Below are 11,176 nucleotides of genomic sequence, written 5' to 3'. Positions count from 1 at the left end.
CGGGCGTGTCAGGCCTGGCAGGCGCCGAGCAGCGAGGACGCGGTGCCCAGCAGCCCCGACAGCCAGGGCGGGAGGCGCCAGGGGCCCCGGGGCTGCGCGTGCAAGGCCAGCGCCGCGTCCGCCATGTTGCTCAGCAGCGTCAGCAGCTCCGCGCGCAGGGCCCTGGGGGGGAGGGGCGGGTGAGTGTGCAAGGCGTGAGCGCGGGGGTGGGCGGGTGTGCAAGGCGAGTGTGTCAGTGTGCGGAGGCGTGAGTGCGGGGGGTGGGTTGCGAGGCGAGTGTGCAAGGCGAGTATCGGTGTGCAAGGGGTGAGCGCGGGGGTTGAGTGTGCAAGGTGAGTGTGCAAGGCGAGTGTGCAAGGTAACTGAGGCGTGAGCGCGGGGTTTGAGTGTGCAAGGTGAGTGTGCAAGGCGTGAGCACGGCGGGGGGTGCAAGGCGAGTGTCTGTGCGGAGGCGTGAGTGCGGGGGGGTTGCGAGGCGAGTGTGCAAGGCGAGTATCGGTGTGCGAGGGCTGAGCGCGGGGGTTAAGTGTGCAAGGTGAGTGTGTAAGGCGAGTGTGCAAGGCGAGTGTACAAGGCGAGTGTGCAAGGTAACTGAGGTGTGAGCGCAGGGGTTGAGTGTGCAAGGTGAGTGTGCAAGGCGTGATCGCGGGGGCGGGTGTGCAAGGCGAGTGTGTCAGTGTGCGGAGGCGTGAGTGCGGGGGGTGGGTTGCGAGGCGAGTGTGCAAGGCGAGTGTGCAAGGTAACTGAGGCGTGAGCGCGGGGGGTTGAGTGTGCAAGGTGAGTGTGTAAGGCGAGTGTGCAAGGCGAGTGTACAAGGCGAGTGTGCAAGGTAACTGAGGCGTGAGCGCGGGGTTTGAGTGTGCAAGGTGAGTGTGCAAGGCGTGAGCGCGGGGGGCGGGTGTGCAAGGCGAGTGTGTCAGTGTGCAGAGGCGTGAGTGCGGGGGGCGGGTTGCGAGGCGAGTGTGCAAGGCGAGTATCGGTGTGTGAGGGGTGAGCGCGGGGGTTAAGTGTGCAAGGTGAGTGTGTAAGGCAAGTGTGCAAGGCGAGTGTACAAGGCGAGAGTGCAAGGTAACTGAGGTGTGAGCGCATGGGGTTGAGTGTGCAAGGTGAGTGTGCAAGGCGTGATCGCGGGGGCGGGTGTGCAAGGCGAGTGTCAGTGTGCGGAGGCGTGAGTGCGGGGGGCAGGTTGCGAGGCGAGTGTGCAAGGCGAGTATCGGTGTGTGAGGGGTGAGCGCGGGGGTTTAGGTGTGCAAGGTGAGTGTGTAAGGTGAGTGTGTAAGGCGAGTGTGCAAGGTGAGTGTGCAAGGCGAGTGTGCAAGGTAACTGAGGCGTGAGCGCGGGGGTTGAGTGTGCAAGGCGAGTATCGGTGTGCGAGGGGTGAGTGCGGGGGGTTAAGTGTGCAAGGAGAGTGTGTAAGGCGAATGTGCAAAGCGAGTGTGCAAGGCGAGTGTGCAAGGCGAGTGTGCAAGGTAACTGAGGCGTGAGCGCGGGGGTTGAGTGTGCAAGGCGAGTATCGGTGTGCGAGGGCTGAGCGCGGGGGTTAAGTGTGCAAGGTGAGTGTGTAAGGCAAGTGTGCAAGGCGAGTGTGTAAGGCGAGTGTGCAAGGTAACTGAGGTGTGAGCGCATGGGGTTGAGTGTGCAAGGGGAGTGTGCAAGGCGTGAGCACGGCGGGGGGTGCAAGGCGAGTGTCTGTGCGGAGGCGTGAGTGCGGGGGTGTTGCGAGGTGAGTGTGCAAGGCGAGTATCGGTGTGCGAGGGCTGAGCGCGGGGGGTTAAGTGTGCAAGGTGAGTGTGTAAGGCGAGTGTGCAAGGCGAGTGTACAAGGCGAGTGTGCAAGGTAACTGAGGCGTGAGCGCATGGGGTTGAGTGTGCAAGGTGAGTGTGCAAGGCGTGAGCGCGGCGGGGGGTGCAAGGCGAGTGTCAGTGTGCGGAGGCGTGAGTGCGGGGGGTTGCGAGGCGAGTGTGCAAGGCGAGTATCGGTGTGTGAGGGGTGAGCGCGGGGGTTTAGGTGTGCAAGGTGAGTGTGTAAGGTGAGTGTGTAAGGCGAGTGTGCAAGGTGAGTGTGCAAGGCGAGTGTGCAAGGTAACTGAGGCGTGAGCGCGGGGGTTGAGTGTGCAAGGCGAGTATCGGTGTGCGAGGGGTGAGTGTGGGGGGTTAAGTGTGCAAGGAGAGTGTGTAAGGCGAGTGTGCAAGGCGAGTGTGCAAGGTGAGTGTGCAAGGCGAGTGTGCAAGATAACTGAGGCGTGAGCGCGGGGGGTTGAGTGTGCAAGGCGAGTGTGCAAGGCGAGTGTGCAAGATAACTGAGGTGTGAGCGCAGGGGGTTGAGTGTGCAGGATGAGTGTGCAAGGTGTGAGCGCGGGGGCGGGTGTGCAAGGCGAGTGTGTCAGTGTGCGGAGGCGTGAGTGCAGGGGGCGGGTTGCGAGGCGAGTGTGCAAGGCGAGTGTGCAAGGTAACTGAGGCGTGAGCGCGGGGGGTTGAGTGTGCAAGGCGAGTATCGGTGTGCGAGGGGTGAGTGCGGGGGTTAAGTGTGCAAGGAGAGTGTGTAAGGCGAGTGTGCAAGGCGAGTGTGCAAGGCGAGTGTGCAAGGTAACTGAGGCGTGAGCGCGGGGGTTGAGTGTGCAAGGCGAGTGTGCAGGGCCGGAGCGCAGGGGGACGAGTGCCAAGCGTGATTACGGAGGAAGTGTGTGAGTGTGCAAGGCGTGAGCGCTGGGGGAGCATGTCAGTGTGCAAGGCGAGTTCCGGGGGGTGTGCAAAGGGACCGTCAGTGTGCAAGGCGTGAGCGTGAGGCGAGCATGGAGGTGTGCAGGGCGTGAACACGGGTGGCGAGTGTGCGAGGCGAGCGTGAGTGTGCAAGGCGTGAGCACGGGCGAAGAGTGTGCAAGGCGTGAGCTCGGAGTTGAGTGTGCGGGTGAGCGTGTGAGTGTGCGAGGCGAGTGTGAGTGTGCGAGTGTGCAAGGCGTGAGCACGGGGTGAGTGTGAGTGTGCGAGGCGAGTGTGAGTGTGCGAGTGTGCAAGGCGTGAGCACGGGGTGAGGGCTAGTGTGCAAGGTGAGTGTGTGCAAGGTGAGTGTGAGTGTGCAAGGTGAGTGTGAGTGTGCAAGGTGAGTGTGTGCAAGGTGAGTGTGAGTGTGCAAGGTGAGTGCGAGTGTGCAAGGTGAGTGTGAGTGTGCAAAGCGAGTGTGTTAGTGTGCAAGGCGAGAGCGCGGGATGAGGGCTAGTGTGCGAGGCGAGCGAGTGTGCGAGGAGCGAGTGTGCGAGGCGAGCGAGTGCGAGGAGCGAGTGTGCGAGGAGCGAGTGTGCGAGGAGCGAGTGTGCGAGGAGCGAGTGCGAGGAGCGAGTGTGCGAGGAGCGAGTGTGCGAGGAGCGAGTGTGCGAGGAGCGAGTGTGCGAGGAGCGAGTGTGCGAGGAGCGAGTGTGCGAGGCGAGCATGAGTGTGCGAGGAGCGAGCGTGCGAGGCGAGCATGAGTGTGCGAGGAGCGAGCGTGCGAGGAGCGAGTGTGCGAGGAGCGAGTGCGAGGAGCGAGTGGCGAGGCGAGCGAGTGCGAGGAGCGAGTGTGCGAGGAGCGAGTGTGCGAGGAGCGAGTGTGCGAGGAGCGAGTGTGCGAGGAGCGAGTGTGCGAGGAGCGAGTGTGCGAGGCGAGCATGAGTGTGCGAGGAGCGAGTGTGCGAGGCGAGCATGAGTGTGCGAGGAGCGAGTGTGCGAGGAGCGAGTGTGCGAGGAGCGAGTGCGAGGAGCGAGTGTGCGCGGGGCGGGCGCGGCCGGTACCTGCTGACGGAGGCCGCGTGTGCGCGCTCGCGTGTGCCCGCGGGTTCGGCCCTGCACGCGCGCAGCTTCCGGCTGAGCTTCAGCATCGTCCACGCGGCCCTGCGGCACAGGCCCCGCCCCCGGGTGACGTCACGGCCCCGGCCACGCCCCCGCGCCCCGCCCACGGCGCTGACTCCGCCCCTTCCCCATCCAGGCTCCTCCCCTTCCCCTCTTGGCCCCTCCCACACCCTCCAGGCCCCTCCCACACACACTCGGCTCCTCCCCTTCCCCTCCAGGCCCCTCCTCTCCCCTCCAGGCTCCTCCTCTCCCCTCCAGGCTCCTCCCCTTCCAGCCAGGCCCCTCCCACACCCTCCAGGCTCCTCCTCTTACCTCCAGGCTCCACGTCTGAGATCCAGGCTCCTCCCCTTCCCCTCCTGGCCCCTCCCACTCTCCAGGCCCCTCCCACACACACTCGGCCCCTCCCCTCCCTCAAGGCCCCTCCCCCGTCCATCCAGGCCCCTCCCATACACACTCGGCTCCTCCCCTCCCCTCCAGGCTCCTCCCCTCTTCTCCAGGCTCCTCCCCTTCCATCCAGACTCCTCCCACATCCTCCAGGCTCCTCCCCCTCACCCCAGGCCCCTCCCACACCCTCCAGGCCCCTCCCACACACACTAGGCTCCTCCTCTCCCCTCCAGGCCCCTCCTCCCCTCCAGGCCCCTCCCCTCCCCTCCAGGCCCCTCCTCCTCCCCTCCAGGCCCCTCCCCCTCCCCTCCAGGCCCCTCCCCCTCCCCTCCAGGCCCCTCCTCCTCCCCTCCAGGCCCCTCCCCCTCCCCTCCAGGCCCCTCCTCCTCCCCTCCAGGCCCCTCCCCCTCCCCTCCAGGCCCCTCCCACACACACTAGGCTCCTCCCCCTCCCCTCCAGGCCCCTCCCCTCCAGGCCCCTCCCCCTCCCCTCCAGGCCCCTCCCCCTCCCCTCCAGGCCCCTCCTCCTCCCCTCCAGGCCCCGCCCCCGCCCCCCACGCACCGCGCGGCGCCCAGCAGCAGCGAGCACAGCCACAGGGCGGCGCTCAGCGCCCACCAGGGCGCGGGTTCGAGCCCCAGGAGCCCCGCGTCGGCCGCCCAGGCCACGTGCTCGCTCGGGTAGTACAGCTGGTCCGCGGCGTTGGCCAGGACCTGCAGCGCGCGCGTCGGGGCGTCCTCGTCCTGCGGGGGGGGAGGGGGCAGAGGGGAGGGGCTCAGAGTCCACCCCGGCTCCGCCCGCACCCTCCAGGCTCCGCCCACAGCCTCCAGGCTCCGCCCAGGACTTCTTGACTCCGCCCATACGAAGCAGGACCCGCCCAGAGTCCGCCAAACCACGCCCACAGCCTCCAGCCCCGCCCATAAGCTCAAGGCTCCACCCACAAGCTCCAGGACACACCCACAGGCCTCGAGCCCCGCCCACAGCCTCCAGGCTCCACCCACAGGCTCCTGGTCCCACCCACAGCCCTGAGGACCCGCCCACAGGCACCTAGCTCCGCCCACGGTCTCTAGGCCCCACCTAACACTGACTAGTTACGCCCACAGCCTCCAGGCTCCACCCACAGGCTCCAGGCTCCACCCACAGGCTCCTAGCTCCGCCCACAGCCTCCAGGCCCCGCCCAAGTCCCGCCCCGTAAACACCAAACGCGCCTTACACTGGCTCCAGCCTCCCCTGAAAGAGCAGGCTGAACGCCTTGCCGTACAGCAACATGGCGGCGCCCCGGACCCGCCCCGAGAGCCTCGTACGGCATCATGGCGGCCCCCTTGTCCCTGACCGGAAGTCCCGTGCAGAAGCACGGCGGCGCCTGGGACGCGCCCCGGGAAGCTCCGTACGACAGCATGGCGGCCGCCACAGTCGCTCAGCCGGCGGCAAAGGCCATAATCGCTGCCGTACAACAGTATGGCGGCCCCCGCAGGCACTCACCGGGGGGCCCAGGCCGTACTCCCGGACGTACAGCAGCATGGCCGGCCCGTCCAGCAGCCTCAGCACCGTGCGGCACTGCGCCAGCTGCGCCGACAGCAGCAGGAGGCGGCGCGAGGCCTCGGGGCGGCCCAGCTCGGCCAGGACCCCGCCCGCCAGCTCGCTCACGTAGCCCGCCGCGCGCATCTGCCGGGGAGACGGGGGTTCGGGGCCGGGCTCCGCCAGGGGAGCCCTCCCCCCAACACACCTGCATCCCCTCCCCCAACACACCTCCATCCTCCATCCATCCCCTCCCCCAACACACATCCATCCCCCATCCATCCCCTCCCCCAACACACCTCCATCCTCATCCCCCATCCATCCCCTCCCCCAACACACCTCCATCCCCCATCCATCCCCTCCCCCAACACACCTCCATCCCCATCCATCCCCTCCCCCAACACACCTCCATCCCCCATCCCCCATCCATCCCCTCCCCCAACACACCTCCATCCTCCATCCATCCCCTCCCCCAACACACCTCCATCCCCCATCCATCCCCTCCCCCAACACACATCCATCCCCTCCCCCAACACACCTCCATCCCCCATCCATCCCCTCCCCCAACACACCTCCATCCCCCATCCATCCCCTCCCCCAACACACCTCCATCCTCCATCCCCCATCCATCCCCTCCCCCAACACACCTCCATCCTCCATCCATCCCCTCCCCCAACACACCTCCATCCCCCATCCATCCCCTCCCCCAACACACCTCCATCCTCCATCCATCCCCTCCCCCAACACACCTCCATCCTCATCCATCCCCTCCCCCAACACACCTCCATCCTCCATACATCCCCTCCCCCAACACCTCCATCCTCCATCCATCCCCCAACACACCTCCATCCCCCATCCATCCCCTCCCCCAACACACCTCCATCCTCCATCCATCCCCTCCCCCAACACACCTCCATCCCCCATCCATCCCCTCCCCAACACACCTCCATCCCCCATCCATCCCCTCCCCCAACACACCTCCATCGTCATCCCCCATCCCCTCCCCCAACACACCTCCATCCCCCATCCATCCCCCAACACACCTCCATCCCCCATCCATCCCCTCCCCCAACACACCTCCATCCCCCATCCATCCCCTCCCCCAACACACCTCCTCCCTCTCTCTCTCCCTCTCTCTCTCCCCCCTCTCTCTCTCCCTCTCTCTCTTCCTCTCTCTCTCTTTCCCTCTCTCTCCCTACTTCTCTTTCTCTCTCCCTCCCTCTCTCTGTCTCTCTTTCCCTCTCTCTCTCTCTCTCTCTCTCTCTCCCTCTGTCTCTCTTCTCTCCCTCCCTCTTTCTCTCCCTCTCTCTCTCCTTCTCTCTCCCTCCCCCTCTCTCTCTTCCTCTCTCTCCCTCCCTCTCTCTGTCTCTATCTCCCTCTCTCTCTCTCCTTCCTTCTCCCTCTCTCTCCCTCCCTCTCTCTCTCCCTCTTTCCCTCTCTCTCTCTCCTCTCTCTCCCTCTCTCTCTCTCCTCTCTCTCTCTCTCCCTCCCTCTCTCTCTCTCTATCTCTCTCTCTCCCTCCCGCTCTCTCTCTCTCTCTCTCTCTCTCTTTCCCTCTCTCCCCCCTCTCTCTCTCTCCCTCTTTCTCCCTCCCTCTCTCTCCCCCTCTCTCTCCCTCCCTCTCTGTCTCTCTTTTCTCTCTCTCTCTCTTCCTCTCTCTCTCTCTATCTCCCTCTCTCTCTCTCTCTCTGGCCTTGAACTCGGGGACTGGGTGAGGGAGGTCTTGAACCCCGATCCCCAGGACTAGCCACGCCCACTCCACAGCTCCTGGCTCCGCCCCCATCCTTGGCTCCGCCCCTTCAGGGCTGTGATTCGCCTATTCAGGTCCTGGCTCCGCCCCCGCCCGCAGCCATTTTCCCCGCGGGGCCGGGATTGGCCCCCTCAGACCATGGCTCCACCCCCGGCCGCAGCCATTTTCCCCTCAGGCCATGGCTCCGCCCCCTCAGACCATGGCTCCACCCCCGGCCGCAGCCATTTTCCCCTCAGGCCATGGCTCCGCCCCCTCAGACCATGGCTCCACCCCCGGCCGCAGCCATTTTCCCCTCAGACCATGGCTCCACCCCCGACCGCAGCCATTTTCCCCGCGGGGCCGGGATTGGCCCCCTCAGACCATGGCTCCACCCCCGGCCGCAGCCATTTTCCCCTCAGGCCATGGCTCCGCCCCTCAGACCATGGCTCCACCCCCGGCCGCAGCCATTTTCCCCTCAGGCCATGGCTCCGCCCCCTCAGACCATGGCTCCACCCCCGGCCGCAGCCATTTTCCCCTCAGACCATGGCTCCGCCCCCGCCCGCAGCCATTTTCCCCGCGGGGCCGGGATTGGCCCCCTCAGACCATGGCTCCACCCCCGGCCGCAGCCATTTTCCCCTCAGGCCATGGCTCCGCCCCCTCAGACCATGGCTCCACCCCCGGCCGCAGCCATTTTCCCCTCAGGCCATGGCTCCGCCCCCTCAGACCATGGCTCCGCCCCCCCGCCCGCTGCCATTTTCCCCTCAGGGCCGGGATTGGCCCCCTCAGACCATGGCTCCGCCCCCCGCCCGACGCCATTTTCCCCTCAGGGCCGGGATTGGCCCACTCAGACCATGGCTCCGCCCCCTCAGACTATGGCTCCACCCCTGCCTGCCGCCATTTTCCCCTAAGGGCGGGAATTGGCCCCCTCAGACCATGGCTCCACCCCCAGCCGCAGCCATTTTCCCCTCAGACCATGGCTCCGCCCCCAGCCCGCCGCCATTTTCCGCTCATGGCCGGGATTGGCCCCCTCAGACCATGGCTCCGCCCCATCAGGGACTGTAGCTCCGCCCTCGCCGTGACCCCGCCCACGCAGGCCGCCATTTTTCCCTCAGGGCCGGGATTGGCCACCAAAGCCCGTAGCTCCGCCCCCAACCGTAGCCCCGCCCCCGCCCGCCGCCATTTTCCCCTCAGCCCCCGCTTCCCGCCTTCTCCCTCGTCCCCTCCCCCCAGGAACCGGAAGTCCCCCTTCCGACCGTCCCCCTCAACCCCGGGGACCCGGAAGTTCCCGCCACTCTCCCTCCCCCTCCCTCCCTCCCCCCCCCCGCTGACCACACGGTCCCGCGCCCGGTGCGACTCCAGCGCCGTCACCGCCGCCCGCAGTCGCCCCATCGCGACTCTGGCGCCCCGGCGGGGTCTGCGCATGCGCGTAGAGGGCGAGCTCGGGTCGCCTGAGGGTCTGCGCATGCGCCCAGGGTCGTCCCGGGCCGACGTACCGTCTGCGCATGCGCCTCGAGGGCGTGGTCAGTTCCGGCGGGTCTGCGCATGCGCCAGAGCTGATTTCCAGCCGCCTGAGGATCTGCGCATGCGCGCTGGGGGCGACTTCTGGCCTCGGGAGGGTCTGCGCATGCGCCCCGGATCGTCCCGCCCCGCTTTGGAGTCTGCTCGTGCGCGCTGGGTGGGGGCGGGGACGGGGCACAGGAGCAACTGCGCATGCGCCCAGGTTCGTCCCGAGCCGCCGTTATGGTCTGCGCATGCGCCCAGCGGGCGAGCTCTGAGGCCCTGAGGGTCTGCGCATGCGCCTCGAAGGATCCCAGGAGCCCAGAACCCCCGAGCGCGACTCGGCAGAAGTCGCCTGGGGCGTTTCCGAGCCGCCCGAGGTTCTGCGCATGCGCCCTAGGGCGTAATGACCCTCCTTAGGGACTGCGCATGCGTCCCCTTTCGTCCCAGTAGCCGAAAACACCCGAGCGCGACTCGGCAGTGGTCGCTGGGGGCGCGGCAGGGGCTCGGGAGATTCTGCGCATGCGCCCTGACTCGTGTGACCCGCCTGAGCGTCTGCGCCTGCGTTCTGGTTCCTCTGGCGCCGCCTCAGGTGCTGCGCATGCGCCCTGTTTGCACCCAGTAGCCGAAAACACCCGAGCGCGACTCGGCAGAAGTCGCCGGGGTCGGATTCGAGCCCCCGTGGCCTTGCGCATGCGCCCTGAGGCGGAATTAACCGCTCGTAGGTCTGTGCATGCGCCCTGACTCCTCCCGAGCCGCCTGAGCGTCTGCGCATGCGCGCCGGAGCCGCCCTTTGTCCCACTGGGCGGAAACAGCCGAGCGCGACTCAGAGTCCGCCGGGGGCTGATTGGAGCCGCCCGAAGACCGCGCGCATGCGCAGCCGCGCAGCGCTGGATCCCCGCCCCTCAGGCGGACAAACCCGAGGTCGCTCGGCTGCAGAACTCGGCCCGATCGCGGCCTGGGGGCGGGGCCGAGCGGCTCGCACATGCGCACAACGTTTTTCCATTTTATCCTGGTGGCTGAGTGGGCAAAGGGCGTGTGCGCGCGTGTGCGCGTGCGAGAGGGCCCCGGGGGCCACAGGGTCGGGTCCTCAGTGGATTTCCTGGAGGCTCACTTCCTCTTCCTTCTTCCTCTTCTTCTTCCTCTTCCTCTTTTTCCTCTTCCTCCTTCCTCTCTCTCTTCTTCCTCCTCTTTCTCTTCCTCTTTCCCTTCCTCTTCCTCCTCTTCTTCCTCCTCTTCCTCTTCCTCTTCCTTTAACTCCTTTTCCTCTTCCTCCTCTTCTTCCTCTTCCTCCTGTTCTTCCTTTTCTTCCTCCTCCTCCTCCTCTTCTTCCTCTTCCTCCTCTTTTTCCTCTTCCTCCTTCCTCTCTCTCTTCTTCCTCCTCTTTCTCTTCCTCTTCCTCCTCTTCTTCCTCCTCTTCCTCTTCCTCTTCCTTTTCCTCCTTTTTCTCTTCCTCCTTGTCTTCCTCTTCCTCCTGTTCTTCCTTTTCTTCCTCCTCCTCCTCTTCTTCCTCTTCCTCCTCTTTTTCCTCTTCCTCCTTACTCTCTCTCCTCTTCTTCCTCCTCTTTCTCTTCCTCTTTCCCTTCCTCTTCCTCCTCTTCTTCCTCCTCTTCCTCTTCCTCTTCCTCCTCCTCTTTCTTTTCCTCCTTTTCCTCTTCCTCCTCTTCTTCCTCTTCCTCCTGTTCTTCCTTTTCTTCTTCCTCTTCTTCCTCCTCCTCCTCCTCTTCTTCCTTTTTTCTTCTACTTCCTCCTCCTCTTCCTTCTTTTTCATCTTCTTCCTCTTCCTCTTCTTCCTCTTCCTCCTTTTCCTCAGCTCCTTCCTTTTCTTTCTCTTCCTCTTCCTCTTCTTCCTTTTTCGCCTTCTTCCTCTCTTTTTCTTTCTCTTCCTCCTCTTCTTTCTCTTCCTTCTTCCTCTTCTTTCTCTCTCTCCTCGTCCTCTTCTTCCTCTTCTTCTTCCTCTTCTTCCTCATCTTTTTTCTCACCTTCTTAATCTTCTTCCTTCTTTCTCTTCCTTCGTCCTCTTCTTTCTCTCTTTCCTCTTCCTCTTCTTCTTCCTCATCTTTTTTCTCACATTCTTAATCTTCTTCCTCTTTCTCTTCCTCCTCTTCTTCCTTTCTCCTCTTCTTTCTTCTTCCTCTTTTTCCTCTTCTTCCTTTTCCTCTTCTTCCTTTTCCTTTTCTTCCATTTCCTCTTCTTCCTCAGCTTCTTCCTTTTCTTCCTCTTCCTCTTT

At 64.8% G+C, this 11,176-nt stretch overlaps 1 protein-coding gene across 2 annotated transcripts in view; it reads right to left on the bottom strand.

Annotated features, from left to right (window-relative positions):
- The window catches only part of Pex11g (peroxisomal biogenesis factor 11 gamma), a 9,559-nt gene extending 612 nt beyond the window's left edge, over nucleotides 1-8,947 (bottom strand). The window contains exons 1-5 of one of the 2 annotated variants that reach the window (XM_060375909.1): nucleotides 8,779-8,947; nucleotides 5,685-5,867; nucleotides 4,821-4,945; nucleotides 3,765-3,863; nucleotides 1-162 (exon numbers count right to left, since the gene is read on the bottom strand). The exon at nucleotides 1-162 is cut by the window's left edge and continues 612 nt beyond it. In XM_060375909.1, coding sequence (XP_060231892.1) covers nucleotides 9-162; nucleotides 3,765-3,863; nucleotides 4,821-4,945; nucleotides 5,685-5,867; nucleotides 8,779-8,913 — 696 coding nt within the window. In that variant the 5' untranslated portion in view covers nucleotides 8,914-8,947 and the 3' untranslated portion in view covers nucleotides 1-8. Of the gene's footprint in view, nucleotides 163-3,764; nucleotides 3,864-4,766; nucleotides 4,946-5,684; nucleotides 5,868-8,778 lie in introns of both variants that reach the window. The other variant, XM_060375908.1, reaches the window with a different exon arrangement.
- Between the last annotated feature and the right edge of the window lie 2,229 nt (nucleotides 8,948-11,176).

Source organism: Meriones unguiculatus, assembly GCF_030254825.1.
Source record: "Meriones unguiculatus strain TT.TT164.6M chromosome 13 unlocalized genomic scaffold, Bangor_MerUng_6.1 Chr13_unordered_Contig_2907, whole genome shotgun sequence".
NCBI lineage: Eukaryota > Metazoa > Chordata > Mammalia > Rodentia > Muridae > Meriones > Meriones unguiculatus.
This window is presented reverse-complemented; position numbering and strand designations above follow the sequence as displayed.